The sequence below is a fragment of the Carcharodon carcharias genome, chromosome 18, assembly GCF_017639515.1.
Source record: "Carcharodon carcharias isolate sCarCar2 chromosome 18, sCarCar2.pri, whole genome shotgun sequence".
In the NCBI taxonomy this organism is placed as follows: domain Eukaryota; kingdom Metazoa; phylum Chordata; class Chondrichthyes; order Lamniformes; family Lamnidae; genus Carcharodon; species Carcharodon carcharias.
Window position 1 is genome coordinate 44,923,367 of NC_054484.1, and position 23,625 is coordinate 44,946,991.

Consider the following 23,625-nt stretch of genomic DNA (forward strand, 5'->3'; position numbering starts at 1 on the left):
TGGCAGCAGGATAATGGCGTCTTCCACTTTGATCTACCTCTTGGCCCTGCGCCCCTTGTGCCCAGGTGGCTCCTCTGGAGGCTGAATGTGCACTCCTAGCCTCCTCCCCCTTCTCGCCCTCCCTTCCTCCTCAGAGCAGGTGCCTTCAGTGGCCAGTTCAGCTCCCATTCCCAGGCTATGGAAAGGCTTCCTGAAACCTGCAGGCCCAGATAAGATTCCTCACTGCAGAGTGCTGAGCTGAAGGTTGAGAGTCCAGACAAAGCAGCTGGTATGCATTTTGAAGTATTGCAGATCACACAGGCAAGTTTCATTAATTTTGAAAAATAAATACTTGACAATGCACATTCGCAATCCCACTGAGCCCTCTTATCCTGCCCATGGATGAGGTTAATACAAATGTGTCCTAACCGCCTGTCCATCGCGCCCATGCGCTGACTCCAAGATTGCATGGGCTCCAAAAAATCGGCAATGAATGGGGAGTCAAGGGCCTTAAGTGGCCCATTAATTAATGGCCGATGGGTGTCGGACATCATTGTGTGGTGACGCAGGATGCTCGCCCGATGTCACTGTGTGTCATTTTACATGCGGGGCTCACCCCCACACGCCAATGGGAAAATTCTGGCCCAGTAGGGCCGTGAAAACAATCCAGCCCAACCCTCACCCCGGCACCCCCAACTCTGCTCACCCCCTCCACACCCCCAACTCTGCTCAACCCCCTCCACACCCCCAACTCTGCTCACCCCCCTCTGCACCCCCAACTCTGCTCACCCCCCTCTGCACCCCCAACTCCGCTCACCCCCCCCACCCTCCACACCCCAGCCAGGCTCCGCTCATCCCCCTCCACACCCCTGACACTGCACATTTGCCTCCACACCCCACCACACCCCCTCCCACCCCACCCCACCCCCCAGGGCACTGCTCATCCCCCTCCACAACCCCAACTCCGCTCCTTACCACCTCTGTACAGCTGGGGAGGTGGGGGAGTGTGGGGGGAGGATGAGCACAGCTGGGGAGGTGGGGGGGGAGGGCGAGCACAGCTGGGGAGGGTGGGCGAGCACAGTTGGGGAGGTGGGGGAGAGGGGGAGGGAGGGTGAGCACAGCTGGCAAGGTGTGGGGGGGAGGGCGAGCACAGCTGGGGAGGTCGGGGGGTGGGAGGGTGAGCACAGTTGGGGAGATGGGGGAGTTGAGGACAGCCAGGCAGGTGGGGGAGTGAGGTGGGGGCAGGGTGGGATGAGCACAGTTGGGGGTGTGGGGACATGGAGGAACAGTGAGTAATGGGGGTGTGGATGGAGGTGAACACTGTTCAGGTGAGGGGGGAGCTAGAATTAAAAGCTTAATAAAGAAACCATGAAAACACTGGCACACTTTAAAATACCTGTCATTGAGCTAAAGACAGACTCATAGGGTGTGTCTTCAGTTTGTGATGTCAAAGGGGGTGTGGCTTTGCCTAACTTGTGCCTCACCATGAGGCCTCCCCACTGACCAGGCTGATGGACCCACACTGCAGTCAGGAGAGCAAGTTCCTGCTGCAGACCACAAAAAAAGGTGACAACATATCTTTAAATGCAGCCAGCAGCGTAAGCCACAGCTTTTCTGCTGACAGGAAGATATGGGTCAAAATTTTCACTTACAGTGCTAAATATACAGTGAGAAGTTTGGGTGCAATAGGGAAAGACAAACTAAAAGCCTTGACTCATTTAACTTGTAGCTAAGGATATTTGCCAATGAATCATCTCAGCTCCAACAGTGTATCAATCATGTATTGTGTTAATTGCAGTGGTCATACTTTATATACTGGTGACTTTAAAGAACAATTAGGGACAAAATTCTAACTTGCAGTGATCACCAAGGTATTCATGGAATGACCGTACAGGTGGTAAGGTACACAGCTACAACATATTGATGGCTTGATTGGTAAATACACTTCTCCAGGAAGGTTGCATGTTAAAAAATTCCTTCCTCTGTGCTGAATTAGCTATCCTGCAGTTACACTGTGGGCCAAGGAGGTGGGTTGGGGAAGGGGCAGGAGTGGTGGTGGGCCATGTGGCTGTAGGGATGGAAGTCAGTTAGGATTCCTGCTCTTAATCGCTATCTAGTGGTTGTTGTTGGCTGTCCCTGGATTTGAAGATGACATCTAGTCAGGGCTGCGAGTTTCTGCCATGTGTCTTCATGTGACTGACCAGGCCAGTTTTTGACCCACAGATCTTTGGCACATGGGGCAGGACTTTATATGAGGCAATAAGATCCAGAGGGCAGGATTTGCTTCCTTTTCTTTCCTTCTCTGCTGCCACTCTCCTCAACATCAAGATGTTGTGACTCAAAGCATGATGCAGCTTGATTGACAAGTTATCCCCATTCTGAAGACTGGTGACAAGCTCTTCCCAGTTATTAACGCCAATGATTCGGCACTTCAAGGAGAGCTTCAGAGGGTCTTTTAAGCATTTTCTTTGCCCTCTACTGGAACATTAGCCATTTGAGAGTTGAGTAAACAGGACCTGGCGGGGGAGATGGTTTTCAGGTATCTGAACACAGTGTCCAGGCAATTTTGACTTTGCAGGAGTTTTACCTGAATGCTCATGGAATGAGCTTCAAGAAGGACACTGGCATTTATCTGACGGTCCTCCAAATGAATCTGGAGGATGCGGTGGAGCCATTACTAATGGTATTTCTCTAGCACTTTTATGTGTCATTGATAGACAGCCCAGGTCTCACTGCAGCACAGAAGCCGTGGTGACAACTGCTATGTACACTAGGACTTTTGTTGACTTGCAGAGGATTTTGTTATCAAACACTTGCTGCCATAGTTTGTAGAAGGCTGAGCTGGCACAGCTGATCCGGTGTTGGATCTCCTCGGTCAATTTGAGAGAGGTGGCTACCAAGGTATGATAAGTTTTCAACATATTCCAGAGTCTCTCCTTCAACATATATGGGAGGTGGAATATTTGGCTGACCAGGTGTGGGTTGATATGAGTTTTGTTTTGGTAACATTCAAGGACAGGCTGAGTCTCATGTAAGCAGAATTGAAGAAATTGAGAGTGACTTGCAAATCTAGTGCAGAGTGGGCAACAGCACTGCAGTCATTGCAAAGTGTAGATAATGTATGTCTGTGGTGGTCAGTTTAGTTTTGACATGGGGACGACCGTGGTTGAAGAGTTTTCCATCTAGGCAATTTTTAATACGGACACCAGAGGGTAGTTGATCTTTGATGAGGTCAACAGCTACTGTCAGGTAGATTGTAGATAGTATGGAGGCCATCACACAGCCTTGCTTGACCCTGATCCAAATTTTGAAGGTGTCTGTTTCAGATTTCCCACTCAAGACAACTACAGTCGTATCATCATGAAGCAACTGCAGGATTATGAAGAAGTTTCTTAGACATCCAAATCTTTGGAATGCAACCCATAGCACCTCGTGATTTACTGAGTCAAATGCTTCAGTCAGGCTGATGAATGCAGCATTCAGCCTGGTGCTGCTCTTGTTTGGCTCTCAACAAGAAAGAAAACTTTATCCAGCGGATGTTAGTAAATGTAGGATTAGTTTTAACTATGATGCTCCTGTGTACTGACACATAGAGAATGGCCACTCGATGAGTACCAGAGCGCTCCCAGTACCTACAGAACCATACAACCCCCAGAAAAGAAGAACGTAATAGGAAGAAAATAGTGCTCAGCTGCAGAAAGATATTCAGAAATATAGGCTTTAGCCTTCTTGTCATCATATAATTTAAGTACAAGCACCTCCTGTGCTATCCATTACTACAGTGTTTGGATTGAATTTATTTCATTTCAATTTATGTACAACTATAGCAATAAAGTTGAATTACCAACAGATTTGTAGTCACAAAACATTTACTGAAGGTGCTTGGAATGACACCGCATTCTCGCAGTATATTTTCAACCCTGATGATGGAAGTACCATGGAGAAAGCCCATGGGCTGGATTTTGCAATTAATGGGGATGTCCTGCCGCAGGAACCCAAAATGGAAAGCAACGCCACTTGGGTGGGTGGTGCAGAACTCACAGAGGCATATTGCCAGCGGTGGCCAATTAAGAGGCTGCCACCGGGGCCGCTGCCCAAGCAGTCTGCCCCCAACACCTGCCAGTGCAATCAGAGGGCCGGCAACTCTGCAGCCTAAGCAGCATCATGGTTAGTAACCAGGTGCCTTTGAAGTTGGCTTGGGTTTCCACTGAGAGGTCAACAGATTTTACCCAGTAGTCACCCCATGGGGCAGTGGATCATCCTGATGTGGCAAATTGCTCACAGGGTCAGAAAGTGGCCCTTAATTGGCCACTCAAGTGGCTCAATTGGCCTCACAGCCAGCATTCAAACTGCCAACTTTCCCACCACTGGCAATATTACATGACAGCGGGAAGACATTGGGCTCGCCTTCCCACACCCTCCTGCCAGCCCTCCTGCCTGCCCCCAAAGGGCCTAGAAAATTCTGGCCCATCATTTAACAGTGGCACAACCAATATTCTACTTTTACTGGTCTCTGAGTTAGATGGATTGGAGTTAAATGTACTCAAACCTGATGCTGTGGTTCCAGCAGCAATGCTCAAAAGTCAGCGTAACTGGAAGTTTGCCAACATTACATTTTCTGGCAGGCTACATTTATCATTTTGTTGTTGTTGTCCTTTAATGCTACATTAATTGCCTCTATCCTTCCCCACTTCTTTTTTAAAAAGTGCTATTCAGCAAATTAAGCAGCTCCTCAAAAACATGGATTGGAATGGAACTTGAGCCATTGCCTTGACAAATTGTTTTTTCTTTGGTTTGCAGAAGAGAACAACCAGGACAGTCATATGCTTCTGCCACGGCAATGATAAGCACAAGTATTTTGATATGCCGACATGGTCTGTTCATGCAAGGAAAAGGAAGGGTTTGCGGAACATTTTTAATGAAGTTGGTATACCTCCTTGCTGAATTAAATGATCATACCCTGTGTTACTCACTGCACTGATCGCTGTTCTGTATATCCAGCATGCAGATAGCCAGAGACCTCTTTTTAATTAACATGTGCCAAAAGTCTCTTCAGTGTTCATTGCTTAGAAATAGCACTTTGTCTCTACTTGGGCGAAGATAAAAATATTGATGGATATTGTGGTACTACAGCATGTTGGCTTTAAGATGTGCATTTAACATATGCTGCTCACCTGTCCACCCATCCCACAGAAGGTCCCCCCCCCCCCCCAACAGAATGGGCTCCCTATCTCTGCCATTAGTCACAACACTTGTTCAAATCTTGTTCAAGTTGAAGGCTCCTCTCTTTGATAGCTGCAAGTACCATATGTGAGATGACCTTAAAATTAGCCCCAGGTCAGACACTGGTGAATTTAGAAAATTTAGACTGGGAAAAGATTGCGCTCATGCATTAGATGATGTATAGTTTGGAGTTTGAGCAGAAGGTGTTTTACTCGGCACATGGCAACATTGTACTCGAACTGTCTATGACTGATACTCTAGATACCCAATGTGAACTTGTGATGCCGAATTGATATTCCTTACCTCTACAATGCACAAATGAGAAAGAGTTGGTCTCTTAATACTTAAAATTGCTGGTAATTGCACTTACTGTACTGGCTTAGGATTAGAAATGTTTCAACTCAAAGGTACGAGGCAGTAGAGGGAACTGCAAATATTTATACAGCTCATTAAGAACTCCTGTCATACACGTTCAGCAGTTGTGTTAGAACACGGGGCAGGTGGTTCTAAAATGCCTGAGAACCTAAATATTTTGATGCAGTCAAGTCCTGTACTTGCACAGCAATCGAAAAGCAAAGGTTCAGTCCTGCCTGATTGCACCGTTTACCGTAAGCAAAGACTTACCTTCATTGTTGTGCTGTTGTCAAATCGGAAAGATTTAGTTTGTCCATTCTCAAGGTAAACTTTCAATACATTCGGCATGAACAGGAGGGAATTGTCTTTGACAGTGTCCTGTGAATAGACAAAGCAGGCACATTACAGTCTAACCTTCTCAAGACTGCAGTGGCATTTCTGCAGCATACCTGATCACATTTTCTGCTCATTATCTCCGGTGAGTGCATTGAACTGTGAAATGCTCCATACATTAGACCCCTTCCAGTTTAGAAAATTCATTCATCATAAATTTACAGAAAATAATTTGTGTAAGATTTATTCCTGGAAGAAACCAGACAGATTGCCGTAGTTGAAAAATTAAATAAGCATGAATTGACCTCCTGTGCCATTGCTCAAAGTGGAAAAATAGAAATTGTACCTTTTTTTTATCTCTTGGTTTCTCTCCTGCTCCAACTTTTTTTGGTGTCCTTCTATAAGACCATAAGACGTAGGAGCTACCTTTATCTGTTTTCTTGCTCTCTGTTTGACTCTTACTCACTTTTTCGCATTGTTACCTCTGATAGTACTTTGTTTGTCTGTTTCATTCCTTCTGTCTTGCCATTAGTAATCTGTACTCTCCTATGTCTGCTCTATCATCCATTTCCCACTGTGTCTTTATGCAACCTGTTTAAATTCCTTTCCTGATTTATTGAAAATGCACATTTTGTAGTATTTAAAGGTTAAGACATGCATCAAGATGAAAAAGAACATGTACCTAGTTGTTGGTGGGGAGCAGGACTAGATAGGACATGCTATAATATATACATTCTAAAATGAAACAAAGACTGAGGCCCAAGACAGGATTTGAGCTGTGGTCTGGAAAAGGAAAGAGCTGGATGAGGTAAGGGAAGGAAAGGCTCTGAACTGGACTGATGGATCTAAAAGTAGGAATGTTGCAATGGGGCCCTGGTCAGTTCCGCAAGATCCAGGAACAAAATGTACAAGGCTAGCAGAGAGACTCAAGTTGTCATCCTTGGCAGGAAGGGGGGCACTGAGGCATGGAACAGGAGACAGTGGCTTGCAAAAGCTGGTTGAGACAGTTAGGCCTGAGGTTGTGAGCAAAACCCAAGATACCAGAACTGGAAAAAGCACAAGGCCTGAGGCTGTAGTTAAAGAGGGCTAGTGATTGTAGCAGACTCTGAAGCCAGGGAGGTTAAAATAATAATCCCTGAAACCTGAAGTTGGACTGTGGCAGAAGCATTATTGCTCCTGAGGCCAAAGCTGAAAATGAAACAGGAATTTTGGGTAGGAGCTTTTGTAATGTTGACCTTTTTGATGTTTTAGGGTTGTGAGAGTGTAGCTGGTATCTGAGTCAGGGCTTAGCAGGGTATTCCTGTAGACTGGCAGAATGTTTTAAGAGGCTGCTAGTTAACATTAGCAGATGGCCTTCCAAGCTCTATCTCATGGTCAACTTTAAGATGCAGCAGAAGCTTCAAAGCAGCTGAACTACCACTGCCAAGTAAAGCAAGGTTGTTGGTTTGATTGTAACCTATTCTTCTGGTTTGCAGGAGCTAGATTTTTATATAACAACAGAATCATAGAGTGTAAAGGAGTAATTAGTCCCCTTAATGGCTGCTAATTCCATCCATTAATTTCCAATTGTTACAAAACTGTGATGTAAAGGAATGTAATTGAGTATAATCTTAATAAATGTAACATATAAAATGGAATTGTATATTGGGATAAGTTAACTTGGTGCTCCTAGTGTACAGCTTGGTGTAATGGAAGTGCACAACTGGAATAAAGAGGTTAGTGTTTCAATACTGTTTCTCACCCATTTGGTTTAATTAGTTCAATGAATAGAAAAGTTTTGGGGCTGTGAACAGGACACATGACCCTCTGTGTTCAATATGCTCACAAAGCTCTGTACTGGGTGCAGTATATTGTAAAATGTACCCTATAATAATGACATACTAAATGGATCCCTCAGTTTTTACAGAAAGGACAACATGATTTCAATATAAACATTTAAATTTTTGTGAGGACAACAAACATCATTTTCTTTCAGTAAAATCTCACCATTGACTGATGAGCCTCTTTACTGCAGCTTTAGGATTTTTTTGTCCCTGACAGATTACATTCTTCTGATTGAACAAAAATGTATTTTAAGCTCAGCAAGTTTGCAAACAACTGCAGACTGCACAAACAGTTGACTCACATAACTACTGCGAAAACAGTATTTCATGTGGAAGCTATCTATTGATTTATGCTGAAGAATATGCTTCACTGCTTCATACTCTAATATGTAGCAAGGTTCTAGGGAGCTAAAGCCCCACACCAGCTTTGTCATAGTTCACTAATTGTCTCCAAATATGTTTAATGATGATCAGAAGGATAGGTTGCTAGAGTGGGAAGTAGTAGAGTGGGAAGTGGCTCATGTGGAGCATAAATGCTGATACAGATCAGTTGGGCTGAATGGCCTGTTTCTGTGCCGTAAATTCTATGTAATTCTAAGTAATAAAAATCTCTGAGGTAAGAAGGAGGTGACAACATTTATTAAATACCTGGCAGCTCAGTATCAGCCTAGCTGGAACTAGATTCAGAGTTGGTGATGCAAAGAGAACAAATGACATGCTCAGCCACAAAGCTGTTCATCTCAATGGTAGGTGCTAATATCCCACATGTCTATGAAATGCACCATATCGGCCTCATCTCCACTTACCGGGACCTGACCATTTATGATGACCTCCTCGGAGAAGCGAACTTTCACAGGGTTGGACTTCAACCTGGCCTTCTTCGCTGCGCTCATAAAGGCAGACTTCGGAGACTGAAACAGGGATCAAGATTCAGGTGTTAGGATTTGCTAATGGTACCATTAATCTACTCGAGTGCTCAAAGGTATTTCAGTTCAACCACAAACTGTCCTACAGTCCTCCAGAGCGTTTTGATTACAACACAAAATGTAACAAGTTGCTCAGGTCTGATTTTATTCAGGGACTACCAGCAATACAGAAACGTTCTATATCCTGTTTTGTCTTATAGTTTGTATTTTAAATTCTAATTATCTTTTGTTGTTTCATCTTGTTTTTCTTACCTTTTGGTTATGACTCCAGTGGGCCGATGGGGGACTCTTCCCAAAGCTTCTGCACCAAGTTGACAGCAATGCTGATTCCACCCCCTCACCACCACCTCCCCACCACACTTGCCCCACCTTCTGTTTTAGGAAAGCACATGACCTTAGCTCAGCATCATCTCACAACAAGATGGCTAAGCTTAGCAGATCAATGGGAGTTGACTGTAATTTAGACCAACCTGGCATCAAGTGGCAATGCTGCAATTCTGCCCAACCATGCTGCCCAATACAATAAATTCACTTAACATGAACATTCTTTTTCCATTTTTTTCCATGGGACGTGGGCATTGCTGGCAAGATCAGTATTTGTTGCCCATCCCTAGTTGCCCCAAAAAGGTGGTGGTGAACTGTACAAAATTCACACAATGCCAGTTCTGTAGGTTGTATGAAAAAAACTGTTAGCCTGCAATTTACTAAGTCCTTCTCTTGTTAGTTTTCTAATTTCAAATAAGGAGAGCTTTTCTCATTAAGATGTTTTGGAAACATTTTCATGTTATTGAATGAGGCTGAGATCCTCAAATATCACAATGTTTACTGAATGCAGTGATATCCATTCTATATTATGTCCTTGTTTCAGTCACAAGTCAGCGACTGCCAGCACTGGTCGGAAGTCAGTGCAATTTGACAAGACTGAGCACTTGATGATCTCATCTAAAATAATCAAAGTTTCTGTTCAAATGAATTCCACCTCAAATACAACTTATTGTAAATAACCAAACTCAAGTAATAAGGAACCTTAAAAGTGTAATGTGTACATCATTGCAGTCTCAGTGATTTATTTTACAAATGATTTCAACTAATCTGTTTCACAACATTCTGAAGTGCACATATCCAAAAATAAAATAATAATGAAATTAGCATCTTACTTGACTCTCTGATGAGCTTCTGATCTCATAACCTTTCCACCACCAAGACTGCCTACTTTTAACTCTGTAACCTTGCCCGTCTTTGCGCCTGTATCAGGACATCCATTGTGGCAGCCCTTAGCATGTCTTTGTTGCTTCCAGACTACTCCAATGTTTCCCTAACCATGCTCTCATGTACCGCCCTACATAGATTTAACACTTTAAAGTCAATATTCTAATCCAAACCTTGTCCTGCTCACCTATCATATCTGTGCTTACAGACCTACATTAGTTCCCAAGCTGGCAACACGTTGACTTTAAAATTCTCATCTTTGTGTTCAAATCCTTCCATGGCCTTGCTGCTCCCTCTCCTTGTAACCTCCTCCAGCACCCCACCCACAAACGTTCACAGACCCCTGGCGCTCCTCCAATTCTGGTCCATATTTGCTCCACCATTGGTCGCTGTGCTGTCAGCTGCCTAGGCTCTAAGCTCTGAAATTCTCTTTCTAAACCACTCCAACTCTCTACCTCTCTCTCCTCATTAATGTCGTTCCTTAAAACCTACCTCTTTGACCAAGCTTTTCGTCATCTGTGCCAATATCTCTTTACATGACTCATTGTCAAATTTTGTGATAATGCTCCTGTGAAGTACCTTGGGATGTTTTATGATGTTAAAGGCACTGAGAGTTGTTGCTAGATTCCTTACTGCACAGAACGTTTGCTAATGTGCTTCCAAAAGTTTCCTTGGCTTTGTTAGTACCTATTTGTTATTTTTAGGCTCTGCAGTTTCAATCAATTGACCCATTACAACAATCAGCAGTTCAAGTCACTAATGTCCAAATCAACCATCATCCATCTGTAGTGCCCTGACCAACTGAATACAATTCAACTCAGCACAGACCAGGGCTCAAGGCACTGGCCTTCTTACATCTATGCTTTAGTACCATACTAGGTGGTGCATTTACCCAAGAAGTAATTAGGTGAGCCCAAAGCATTCATTTCTTTTGACTTTTAGTGGCAAGCAAACTGCCAAAATAGCAGACACTTTCTATGCTTTCTTCAATAAAATTAAGTCATTTTAAATTATGTTTGGGAAAGACGTGTTTTAAAAAAGAATGTATTAATCGCATCCAAAAATAACATTACCAGTGGTTTTTTTTAAACATAACTTCGATTTTCTTTCCTTGGCTTTAATTGAGAAAAAATTGGTGGAATACCTTCTCTTGTATTCATCTAAATGCTATTTTCTAAATCATGAATTCTTATTACTGAATGTGCTGGTTTAGAATTCCTTTCCATCATTTTTGCAGAAACGTTAACCCATTTAGTTTAGATATGTTAAATAGCAGAGAGAGGAATTTCAAACCAACAAGTTAAACAGCCGTATGTTAATACCCCCATGGCATAATTTCAGGACCTTTGGATTCTATAAACTTTCTAAAGCAGATTAACTGTGGCCAATGAATTTTAATAAACAGACTAGCTCTGAGGCCCATGAAGCTCTGTGTTCAGATTAATATCTGAGACCTTGAAGACTTTGTACATTCATTAACTCTGAGGCCATGAGATTTGAAACACAAATTATATTTTCTGTAAGCTTCAGGAAGCAGAATAATCAATAGCACACAACTAATCTGAGTACACAGTGGGGCTATATTTAACTGTGACCAGCTGTAGTAACTATACTATGCTTGCAGACATTTGTGCCAAGGATGTGGTAATCATTTTATTCCACAGCCTGCAAAAGTAGTTGGTTTTCTTATTGCAAAAATGAAATATTGTCCCAGATCTTCTGGTCAGTGCTGATGCTGTATGCTTTGATACTGCCCACAAAGATTTCTATGGGTTGACCCTTTTCTGATCCTGGCTGAAGCATTGATGGGTCAGCAATGACATCCACGCAGAAGACTGTGGAACACAAGAAAAGGTGGATAAAGAGAGGACATGCCCCCTTTTCACAACATTAGCTCATTTCAGATCATTTTTTAAAGGTCTCAAGCCTTTCAGTGGGTTAATGTGTGCATGGGTGGGTGGGCTGCCAAGTGGGTGGGAGGCTAAGTGGGTTAGTAAGTGCTGAGTGAGCAGCTAGGTGGCTGAGTGGGTGAATGAATGAGTGTGTGAGCAAGTGGGCGAATGAGTTAGTGGGTAGCTGAGTGGGTGGCTGGGCAAGTGGGAGGGTAGGTGAGTGAGTGGGTGAATGGGTGGATGGATGACTCTGTGGGAGGGGTGAATGAGTGAGTGGGTGGGTAGGTGGGAGGGGTGAGTAAGTGGGTGGGTAGGTAGGTGCGTAAGTGAGTGTGTGAGTGAGAGGTTAGGTGAGTGGCTGGGTGAGTAAGTGAGTGGGTAGGTGGCTAGGGAAGGTGGGTCGGGTTGGGGATGTAGTCACATTGGGAGTAGTCAAGTTGGGTTGGGGATGGTCGCACAGTTTAGGGGGATATTGTGGAGGGGGCAGTTGTGCTCAGTGCAGTTACATTAGCTAATCATTGAGTTACACCAGGTAATAACCAGCGTAATATTTCCTGGGTAAATATCCACATGAGTCCCACGTATTTGGCCCAAGTTTCTGACACTGAGCTCTTTGTCAGAGATGCTGAGACAGAGACAGATGAAATCAGCCCATTGGAAGTTTAAACTTCCCGGGAAATTTTAGCACCTGTGTGTCAGGACTTCAGAGGGGTCCTGATGTGATCTCCCAACTTAAATGCAATCTCAGACGTTCCAGATACTGGAAGATTTGAGACAATTTTTCCATGAACATTGGTTGTCTTTAGAAATCAAGAAGACTTGTTCTAATAATGCAATACTGTATATATTTTTAGTAATAATATTGGTTCACCAGGAAGAGTGAGACACAAGGAAAATAAAACCAATCGCCCCCTGTTATGAAATGTAACTAAGGAGTACATGGATGTACAACCAAGTGTTGTGTACCTGTGCGCGAGTGTGTGCCTGTCTGGGTGCGTGGACAGAAGCATCGATAGATGAGTAAAGGGTAACTACAATACTAATGTTGTCTCAATGTACCATGACTATGCCACCCGTCGGTGGGAAAACACGCTGGTGCAGAACACGTCTTGACAACTTTGATGTGCAGAAGTCAGGACTTACCACCAGGGCCTTGCTCACATCGCGGACATCCGAGAAGCAGAAGATGCTGGAGCCTTACACCAGCAGCACACTGGAGGAACGTCCATGGCATGCTGGGTGGATTCTCATGGACATGGCTCCAAGGAGGAAGGGGTTCTAAAGGGAAAGGAGGTCCAAGGGGCGAAAGGGGTCCAGAGGGGGAAGAGATTCTTGGGTGGGAGATGTCCAGGTGGACGTGCAAGGGAGGAGTCTGATGGGTCCATGACTGCCACCTGGGGAGTCTTTTTACCATTGCCAGGCTGATTTCAAAACACATTTTAAAACAGCCAGTGTGGCTATTCAAAAGTCATGATCACGATTTGAATATTCTGGTCACAAATCTTCCCCAGTGTTAAGGCAGCAATACTGTACAAACCAATATTTCTGTAAGTATGGGCCAATTAGAAAACAGGGCTAGAGTTAGCATCTGGTGTGACTGCAAAAGCCCATTTATGGCTGCTGTTGTGCTTCAGGCTTCTGGGACAAAACCACTTTCTGGTGCAATACCCGACTCTGCCAGCAGATCTTTAATTGCCCCCTCCCCACCACATCTCCCTTCAGAATGCTGGTTTGCTTACGGTTAGAATCCTGACCATCCCAGACCTTATTGTGGACAATTGCATTGACATCGTGGTCTTGACGAAAAGTTGACTCACAGGTGATACCTTTCCCCTTATTGATGCTACCTCACCTGCCATACTTTCCACTGCCTGCCTTGCCCAAACTGCCTTGGTATTGTGTGCTTCTCATCATTAAACCTCAATACAGGCCCCTCCATCTCTCCTACCTTCTCTTCTTTGGTCACATCACCTTTTATCATCCCTCTCACCTCTCCTTTAAAATCCTCATTTTTTTTAACCACTAATACAGCTCCATCCCATATTTTTCACCAAGATATCCTCACTGCATGTTTCCTTCAGGCTCCACACTGAATGACTAATCATCCTTACAAATTTCAACCTCCATCACAGTTCACCTTTCCCTCTCTCTCCTATGAGTTCACTGTCCTCCCCTCTCCTTCCATAAAAACTTTCCTACCTTCATTCACACCTACCCCTCAACCTTACCATCTCACATGACCTCTCTGGATTCATCCGATCACAGATAAGGCCATCTTGGATCACTTCACCATGTATCCCTGCACTCACGTCCCCTTCTTGATCCTAACCAAACTTCCTTCTAAGCTCACTCCAGGGAAAAATTCTCCCCGTGTCACTTTCAAACTCCAAATTATCTAGTCTTTCACCTTCATATTGCAGCTGTCAATCTGCTCTTTCGTTGTCTTAGCTCTGTCTTTTACATCCTTATCTTTAGTAAAATCCTTACTCTTTAGGAAGTCCCCTATGTTCACCTTCCTAAGTCTAAGGGGCACTGAGTTAAATGTATATGGTGCGAAACTTGTTGAGCCATTCATCATTAGATCTGTCTTGATCACATCAAGCACCATATATCAGGTCTTGTTCTACTCTGTAAAAACAATCCATTAATACAGAATCATGCTGGATTGCAAAGATAACCTGTGGCAACTTTTCTCCACTACCAATCTCTCCCTTAAACCTCTCTCCTCTGCCCTCTTCACTCTCGCCTCTAACAACAAATTCAAAGAGTTCATTGGCTCTTTGTAAATAAGATTGAGACCAATCATTGAGCTGCCTCTGCCACATTCCTCCCTTCCTATTTCCACTAAGCCAAAATTCCCCAAATGTTCCTATCACCCTAACCACGATCCCACACCTTTCTCCAGTTTATCTTCTATCTATCCTCATGCCGTCTCTGGGCTCATCTTTGTCCATGAGACCAATATCTTGGCCTCTCAACTCTATTCCTGCTAAACTGCTGAACACATAATTACCCTCCTTGCCCCCTTGCTAGCTGATTTTGTAAATGGTTGCCTCTCCATTTTGTTGTTGTTAAATCCTGTTCCGGATGGAAAATCAACAGGAACTGATGGAAAATCGTGCAGTTTGGAGGCAGATATCCTTGCTTCCTCCTCAGTTGAGCAAGCTAAGTTTGGAAACAGTCATCTCCCAAGGCTGGGTTAGAAACCAGAGTGATTTTAACAGCTAACCCACCTGGGTTCCAACCAGTCAGCAGGGTTAAAATCACCCCCTGTTGACAGTATCTGATGCATGGAAGATAGGGAACATAGGAACATAGGACTTAGGAGCAGGAGTAGGCCGTTTGGCCCTTTGAGCCTGCTCCGTCATTTGATAGGATCTGTAGACCACTCCCACTAGTGGCTATATCGATCTGGTTGTGGTCTCAACTCCACTTTCCTGTCTGTCCTATAACACTTGTTTATCAAGAATCTAACTCAGCCTTGAATAAATTCAATGACACAGCCTCCATTGCTTTCTGGGAAATATAATTGCACAAACTAATAAAATTGTCCTCATTTCCCTCTTATTCTTAACCAGTGTTTAAACAGTGTTGCCTAGTTAGTCTCCCCCTTATCAAGAACTCTCAGGATCTTAAATAAAAACAGAAAATGCTGGAAAAACTCGGCAAATCTGACAGCATCTGTGGAGAGGGAAACAGGGTTAATGTTATGAGTCTGTATGAGCCTTCTTCAGAGCTAAAGAGATGTAGAAATGTGTGAAATTTATATTGTTTAAGGGGGGAGGGGGGAGGGGCACGTGGAGTAGGTGAAGCTGGATGGATTTTATCTGTTTCAAGATCCCTCTGCATCTTATTTGTTTCAATAAGATCACCTCTCATTATTCTGAAGTCCAATGGGTATAGGCCCAACTTTTCTTCATAAGATAGGCCCTTCATCCCAGCAATGAGTTGAATGAACCTTCTTCTTAACTGCTTCTAATACAATTATATCCTTTTTCAAATAAGGAAACCAAAATTGTACACAGTCAGTACTCCAGATGTGGTCTCACCATGGCCCTGTACAGCTGCAGTAAAACTTCTATATAACATTTCTCTGGAATAAATGCTAACATTCTATTTGCCTTCCTAATCACTTGCTGTACCTGCATGCTAACTTTTTGTGATTCATGTACCTGGACACCAAAATTCCTCTATACCACAGAGTTCTTCATTCTCAATTAAAAGTTTTTAAGTTCTAAGGCTGCAAAATTTGGTTCTGTAATGCCCATATTTTGGCATTATTTATGTCAGTTTAGGTCAAAAATGGGGTCTGCACTATATGCGGACATTGCTGGTACATGCATACCAGACTCTATTTTGGTCAGGTCATTAATTGCAGGTCCTGGGAGCACGTCCTGGAAGTATGCAGAGTTGGCAGATCAGGATGTCAGTCAGTGTATAATATTGCTTTGACCATAGAGGGGCCATTTTCAACTTGCATGCTCCAACTAACATCCCATCTTTAGCATGCACAGCTTAACATGCGATCAGCACCAGGACGGACATCAGTAACATTATTTAAAGGGATCATCAACCACTTCCGCCTTGGTTGTTGTATGGTTTCTACTGGCTGTTGCTGAAATAATGCAAGTGTTTGGAGGTTTGTGCTGCTATGCAGTCTGCAGGGAGTGCTGCAGCTGTACCGCTGAGCCACCATAAGCAACCAGAGGATGGATACTGGGCAACATGGGTGATCCCTGGCCACCTGGCTCATGCTTCCAGTTTGCAACCCACGCACACTTATGGGTGGCATCATATAATGAGATCCACGTTGCCACATAACATGTAATCAAGTAGACATTTAGTGTGCTTAAGCAATGCTTCTGCTGCCTGAACCACTCTGGAGAAGCCCTGCTGTACTCTCCAGAGTGCATGTCACAATTAATCGTGGTCTTCTGTGCATCCTGCACACCCATGCTACCATGAGAACACAACCCTTGCCATTAGGTATAGAGCAACAAGCTGAGGAGGAGCTGTTTCAGGTGTGCTGTTCATGACTGGCTCAGCTGACTAGTATCAATGAATGCAACCACACTTCCCAATTCACCAACAGTTCCACCCCTTAACTCCCCTCTATTACTGACCATCACAGTGTCCCGTTGGCCATAATGCCCAAATAAAAGCCACCACAAAATAAATATTCCAAACCAACTTTATAAATGAAACCACCTGATATTTCACGTGAAAGCCAACTTAGCAATCTTGTACATTCACTTAGTGTCGGTCTGGAAACCTGACACTTGCACGATCCTTTCCTCTGACTTGACTGCAGGCCATTTCTGTCTGATGTCTTACCACCAACAGATGCCGTCTCTAAGCTACCCTCTAAAGTGTATAGAGTGTCAGTATCTGAGCTGTTGGCTGCGAGTAACAGTGTTTCTCTATCAGTTTCTTCTTCCTTGCTCCTGCACCACTGCTTGACATGGTTGCAGCTCGTGCATTTCTGAAAGGACAAAGGCGCAAAGATAGGGTTGCATTGATGGAAGGTTGAGGGAATCAAGAGGTGCAAACCACCTGAAGGTCCATCTGAAACTTGTAAATCATAACAGATTATGGGTTGAAGGGAAAGTGGGATATGAGAAGAAGAAGTATAGAATGAGCATATCGTCAGCTTTGGTGCTTTCAGCCCACCACTGGTTATGTTCTCAGTCATGGCTACTCCAATGATGGTGGGCACTATCTTCTCCATTGGGTTAATACATGCAACTGTACCTGTCACACATCAACTAAGTGTTGTGGGAGAAAGTCTGAGTGTGGTGCAATGTTTTTGTCATGGTTAAATAGCAGGCACTATGCACAAACTATGAGATCTGCATGTGAGGCTTGCTGCAGTGATAACTGTGTGAGCATGAGGTGAAGCTATGAATATGAGGTATGGAGTTGTGGTCAGTAGAGATTGTTGGTAGATGAATGAAAGGTCGGTGACGATTAAACAGTGTGTGTGGTATTTGAAGATGCATTCAGTGACCTCGACCACTTCTGTGAGGTCATCAAACTTCTTGTGCCACTAAATCTAACATCCTTGGAGCTAGAAAAAAACCTAAGAATGCACCAAGAATCAAGACTAGATGTCACAAAGATAACAAAAAGACCAAACTAAAGGCTCTGTGTCTAAATGCATGTAGTACTCATAATCAAGTAAGTGAATTGACAGCACACATTGAAGTAAATAAATATGATCTGGTAGCCATTATGGAGACATGGCTGCACGATGACTGAATCCTGAATATTGAGGGGTATATGACCTTCAAGAAGAATAGGAATCTAGGCAAAGATGGAGGGGTAGCACTGTTAATCAAGGATGGCATTTGTGCAAATGTTAGCGATGACCTTGGTTCAGGAGATCAGGCTGTAGAATCAGTTTGGATGGAGGTAAGGAATAGTTGGGGAAGGAAGCCACTAATGGGAGTGGTTTACAGGATACCTAACAGTAACCACAATGTAGGACAAAATATACAAGAAGAAATATTGGGCACTTGTAATAAAGAGATGGCTGTAAATTACTTATAAACTGGAAAAATCAGGTTGGCTGTAGTAGCCTGGATGAGGAGTTCATAGAATGCTTTCGAGATAGTTTCTTAGAGCAGCATGTTCTGGAACCAACCAGAGACAGATTATATTAAACTTGGTATTGTGTAACAATATTAATATTAATGATTAATTAATGACCTCAAGGTAAAGGCATCCCTAGGTAGCTGTGACCACCATATGATTGAATTTTATATCCACTTTGAAAGGGAAAAGAGTGGATATAAAACTAGTATTCTAAATTCAAATAAGAGCAACTATGTGGGCATGAAAGCTGAGCTAGCTGAAGTGAACTGGGATACCAGGCTAAGGGGTAGATGAATACCAATGCAGAGGAGATTCACCAGGATGTTGCCTGGGGTGAAACAATTAAGTTATGAAGAGAGGTTGGATAGACTTGGGTTGTTTTCTTTGGAGCAGAGAAGACTGCGGGGCAACCTGATCGAGGTGTACAAGATTATGAGAGGCATGAACAGGGTAGATAGGGAGCAGCTGTTCCCCTTAGTTGAAAGGTCAGTCACAAGGGGGCATAACTTCAAGGTGAGGGGCAGGAGGTTTAGTGGGGATGTGAGGAAAAGCTTTTTTACCCAGAGGGTGGTGACGGTCTGGAATGCACTGCCTGGGAGGGTGGTGGAGGTGGGTTGCCTCACATCCTTTAAAAAGTACCTGGATGAGCACTTGGCATGTCATAACATTCAAGGCTATGGGCCAAGTGCTAGTAAATGGGATTAGGTAGGTAGGTCAGGTGTTTCTCACATGTTGGTGCAGACTCGATGGGCCGAAGGGCCTCTTCTGCACTGTGATTCTGTGAGAATATAGAAGCAGTGGCAGACATTTAAGGGGATTATTTAGAATACTCAGAATAAGTATGTTCCTACTATAAAGAAAAACTCTAAAGGGAAGACCCACCATTCATGGTTAACTAAAGCAGTTAGGAAAAGCATCAAACTTAAGGAAAAAGCATATAACTGCGCAAAGATGAGTGGCAGGTCAGATGGACAGAATATAAAGAACGGCAGATAATGACTAACAGATTAATCAGGAGAAAGAAATTAGAGCATGAGAAGAAGCTAGCTAGAAATGTAAAAATGGATAGCAAGAGTTTCTACAGTATTTAAAAAGGAAAAGTGTAAATAAAATGAGTTCAGGTCCTCCAGAGAGTAAGAATGGGGATTTAATACTAGATAATAAGGAAATGGCGGATGAAATAAACAAATATTTTGCTTCTGTCTTCACCATAGAGGATTCAAAAAACATTTTAGTAATTGCTGTAAACCAGGAGGTGGAAGGGAGAGAGGAACTTGGTGAAATTACAATCACTAGGGAAGCGGTACTGAGCAAACTAATGGAGCTGCAGGCTGACAAGTTTCCGGGTCCTGATGGACTTCATCCTAGAGTTTTAAAAGAGGTGGCTAATGAGGTAGTAGATGCAGAGGAATCTAGGTATTCTCGTGCATGAGTCACAAAATGTAATTATGTAGGTACAGTATATAACCCCAAGAAGGCTATCTCCTTTCTCAGTGACTGTCTCCATCTCCGACTTACCCCATGTGGATTTCAACTGAAATTCCACCCCTCATGTTTCGAACCCACCCAGGATTACAGGTATCTCCGGGACATAAAACGTTTCTCGGACTGCTGTTCCCGTCACATTCTGAAATCCACACTCAGTGCCATGCGCCGCCATACGAACACACTCGACCTCTCCCTCCAGCAGCACCGCCGTACCCTTTTTCAAAGCTGTGCGTGCCCCCAGTTTCATTTTATCCTTCGGCTCATCCGACGCCTCAACAAGAAACTTTTTCTCTTTCTCTCAAGTGCTAAGGAACGCAAGCTCCAACAACTCATCGACACCAACACCCATCTAGGACCCTCCACCCCTGCCTGTCCCTCCGTCCCCACCCTTTCTTCCAATCCCAACCCCAGCCGTGTATTCACTATACCCCCTGACCTTCCCCTCTCCGATGCTGAACGTTCAGTGCTCAGCAAAGGACTTAGTTTCATACCCTTACGCCTTCACCTCAATGAATTTCGGGCTCGGCATGATACTGAACTCTTCTTCCACCGTCTTCGTCTCCGGGCTCACTTTTTTGGGCAGGAGTCCTCTCCCAGTTCAACGGATCCTTTTACCCATCTCCAATATTCTCCCTCCACCTGGACCCCTCCCTCTGGATTCTTACATTCTCTTGATCGTTTCATTGAGAACTGTCGGCGTGACATTAGTCGTCTCAATTTCTCTGCTCCTCTCACCCATTCTAACCTGTCTCTCTCTGAACTTACTGCACTCCATTCTCTCAGGTCCAACCCTGACATTGTCATCAAACCCACTGACAAGGGTGCTGCTGTTGTTGTCTGGAGCACTGACCTCTACCTCGCGGAGGCTGAGCGTCAACTCGCAGACACTTCCTCCTACCTCTCCCTGGACCATGACCCCACCACTGAACATCAAGCCATTGTTTCCAGGACTGTCACTGACCTCATCTCCTCTGGGGATCTCCCTCCCACAGCTTCCAACCTGATAGTCGCCCAACCTCGGACGGCCCGCTTCTATCTCCTACCCAAAATCCACAAACAGAACTGCCCCAGTAGACCGATCGTCTCAGCTTGCTCCTGCCCCACAGAACTCATTTCTCATTATCTTGACTCCCTTCTCTCTCCCCTTGTCCAGTCCCTTCCCACCTACATCCGTGATTCCTCTGACACCTTACGTCACATCAACAATTTCCAGTTCCCTGGCCCCAACCGCTTCCTCTTCACCATGGACGTCCAATCCCTCTACACCTCCATCCTCCACCAGGATGGTCTGAGGGCCCTTAGCTTCTTCCTCGAACAGAGGCCCGAACAATCCCCATCCACCACTACTCTCCTCCGTCTGGCTGAACTTGTTCTCACGCTGAACAATTTCTCCTTCAACTCCTCTCACTTCCTCCAAATAAAAGGTGTGGCTATGGGTACCCGCATGGGCCCCAGCTATGCCTGTCTCTTTATGGGGTATGTGGAACATTCCTTGTTGCAGTCCTACTCCGGCCCCCTTCCACAACTCTTTCTCCGGTACATCGATGATTACTTCGGTGCCGCTTCATGCTCTCATCGGGACTTGGAAAAATTTATTAATTTTGCTTCCAATCTCCACCCCTCCATCATTTTCACGTGGTCCATCTCTGACACTTCCCTTCCCTTCCTTGACCTCTCTGTCTCAATCTCTGGTGATAGACTGTCCACCAATATCCATTACAAAGCCACCGACTCCCACAGCTATCTCGACTACAGCTCCTCACACCCCGCTTCCTGTAAGGACTCCATCCCATTCTCTCAGTTCCTTCGCCTCTGTCGCATCTGTTCCAATGATGCTACATTCAAAAACAGTTCCTCTGACATGTCCTCCTTCTTCCTTAACCGAGGTTTTCCACCCACGGTCGTTGACAGGGCCCTCAACCGTGTCCGGCCCATCTCCCGCGCATCCGCCCTCACGCCTTCTCCTCCCTCCCAGAAACATGATAGGGTCCCCCTTGTCCTCACCTGTCACCCCACCAGCCTCCGCATTCAAAGGATCATCCTCCGCCATTTCCGCCAACTCCAGCATGATGCCACCACCAAATACATCTTCCCTTCACCCCCCTTATCGGCATTCCGTAGGGATCGCTCCCTCCGGGACACCCTGGTCCACTCCTCCATCACCCCCTACTCCTCAACCCCCTCCTATGGCACCACCCCATGCCCATGCAAAAGATGCAACACCTGCCCCTTCACTTCCTCTCTCCTCACCGTGCAAGGACCCAAACACTCCTTTCAAGTGAAGCAGCATTTCACTTGCATTTCCCCCAACTTAGTCTACTGCATTCGTTGCTCCCAATGTGGTCTCCTCTACATTGGAGAGACCAAACGTAAATTGGGCGACCGCTTTGCAGAACACCTGCGGTCTGTCCGCAAGAATGACCCAAACCTCCCTGTCGCTTGCCATTTTAACACTCCACCCTGCTCTCTTGCCCACATGTCTGTCCTTGGCTTGCTGCATTGTTCCAGTGAAGCCCAACACAAACCGGAGGAACAACACCTCATCTTCCGACTAGGGACTTTACAGCCTTCCGGACTGAATATTGAATTCAACAACTTTAGGTCGTGAGCTCCCTCCCCCATCCCCACCCCCTTTCTGTTTCCCCCATCCTTTTTTTCCCAATAAATTATAAAGATTTTCCTTTTCCCACCTATTTCCATTATATAAAAAAAACCCCCCACTAGAGCTATACCTTGAGTGCCCTACCATCCATTCTTAATTAGCACATTCGTTTAGATAATATCACCAACTTTAACTTTAACACCTATGTGTTCTATTGTACTATTGTCGTTGACATCTTTTGATGATCTGCTTCTATCACTGCTTGTTTGTCCCTACAACCACAGCCCCCCACCCCCCACCTCTCTCTCTCTCTATCTCTCCGCCCCCCACACACACACCTTAAAACAGCTTATATTTCAACTCTTTCTTTGACTCGAACTCAAGTTCTGTCGAAGGGTCATGAGGACTCGAAACGTCAACTCTTTTCTTCTCCGCCGATGCTGCCAGACCTGCTGAGTTTTTCCAGGTAATTCTGTTTTTGTTTTGGATTTCCAGCATCCGCAGTTTTTTTTGTTTTTAAGGCTAATGGAATGCTGTCCTTTATTATGAGAGGAATTGAACATAAAAGTAAGGATGTTATGTTTCAGTTACACATGGCATTGGTTGAACCACATCTCGAATGCTGTGTGCAGTTTTGGTCTCCTTGTTTAAGGAAGGATGTAAATGCGTTGGAAGCAGTTCAGAGGAGGTTTACTGGATTGATACTTGGAATGAGTGGTTTGTCTTATGAGGATAGTTTGGACAGACTGGGCTTGTTTCCACTGGAGTTTAGAAGAGTGAGGGGTGAATAGGCTTGATTGAATATAAGATACTGAACCGTTTTGACAAGGTAGATGTGGAAAGGATGTTTACTCTTCTGGGTGAGTCCAGAACTAGGGAGCACTGTCATAAAATTAGGGGTCGCCCTTATAGGACAGAGATGAGGAGAAATTTTTTCTCTCAGAGGGTTGTGCAACTTTGGAACTCTCTGCCACAGAAGGCAGTGGAAGTGGGGTGACTTTTAAGGCAGAAGTAGATAGAATCTTGTTAGGCAAGGGAATCGAAGATAATCGGGGGTAGATAGGAATGTAGAGCTCGAAAGACAACAGGCAGCCATGATCTTATTGGCTCATAACTTCCTCAGAGTGGAAATCAGTTTTGAATTGCTACTCTGTGCCCACTTACCTACGCCACATTTCTTCTGTGCCTGTCGAGCCTTCTGT

General features: G+C 44.5%; 1 protein-coding gene across 2 annotated transcripts in view; it reads right to left on the reverse strand.

The window, feature by feature from the left end:
* The window catches only part of frmpd4 (FERM and PDZ domain containing 4), a 441,501-nt gene that overhangs the window by 49,031 nt on the left and 368,845 nt on the right, over positions 1-23,625 (reverse strand). For both annotated transcript variants that reach the window (XM_041210629.1, XM_041210628.1), the window contains 2 exons: positions 8,519-8,623; positions 5,827-5,934 (listed from right to left, as the gene is read on the reverse strand). In XM_041210629.1, coding sequence (XP_041066563.1) covers positions 5,827-5,934; positions 8,519-8,623 — 213 coding nt within the window. The remainder of the gene's footprint in view (positions 1-5,826; positions 5,935-8,518; positions 8,624-23,625) is intronic.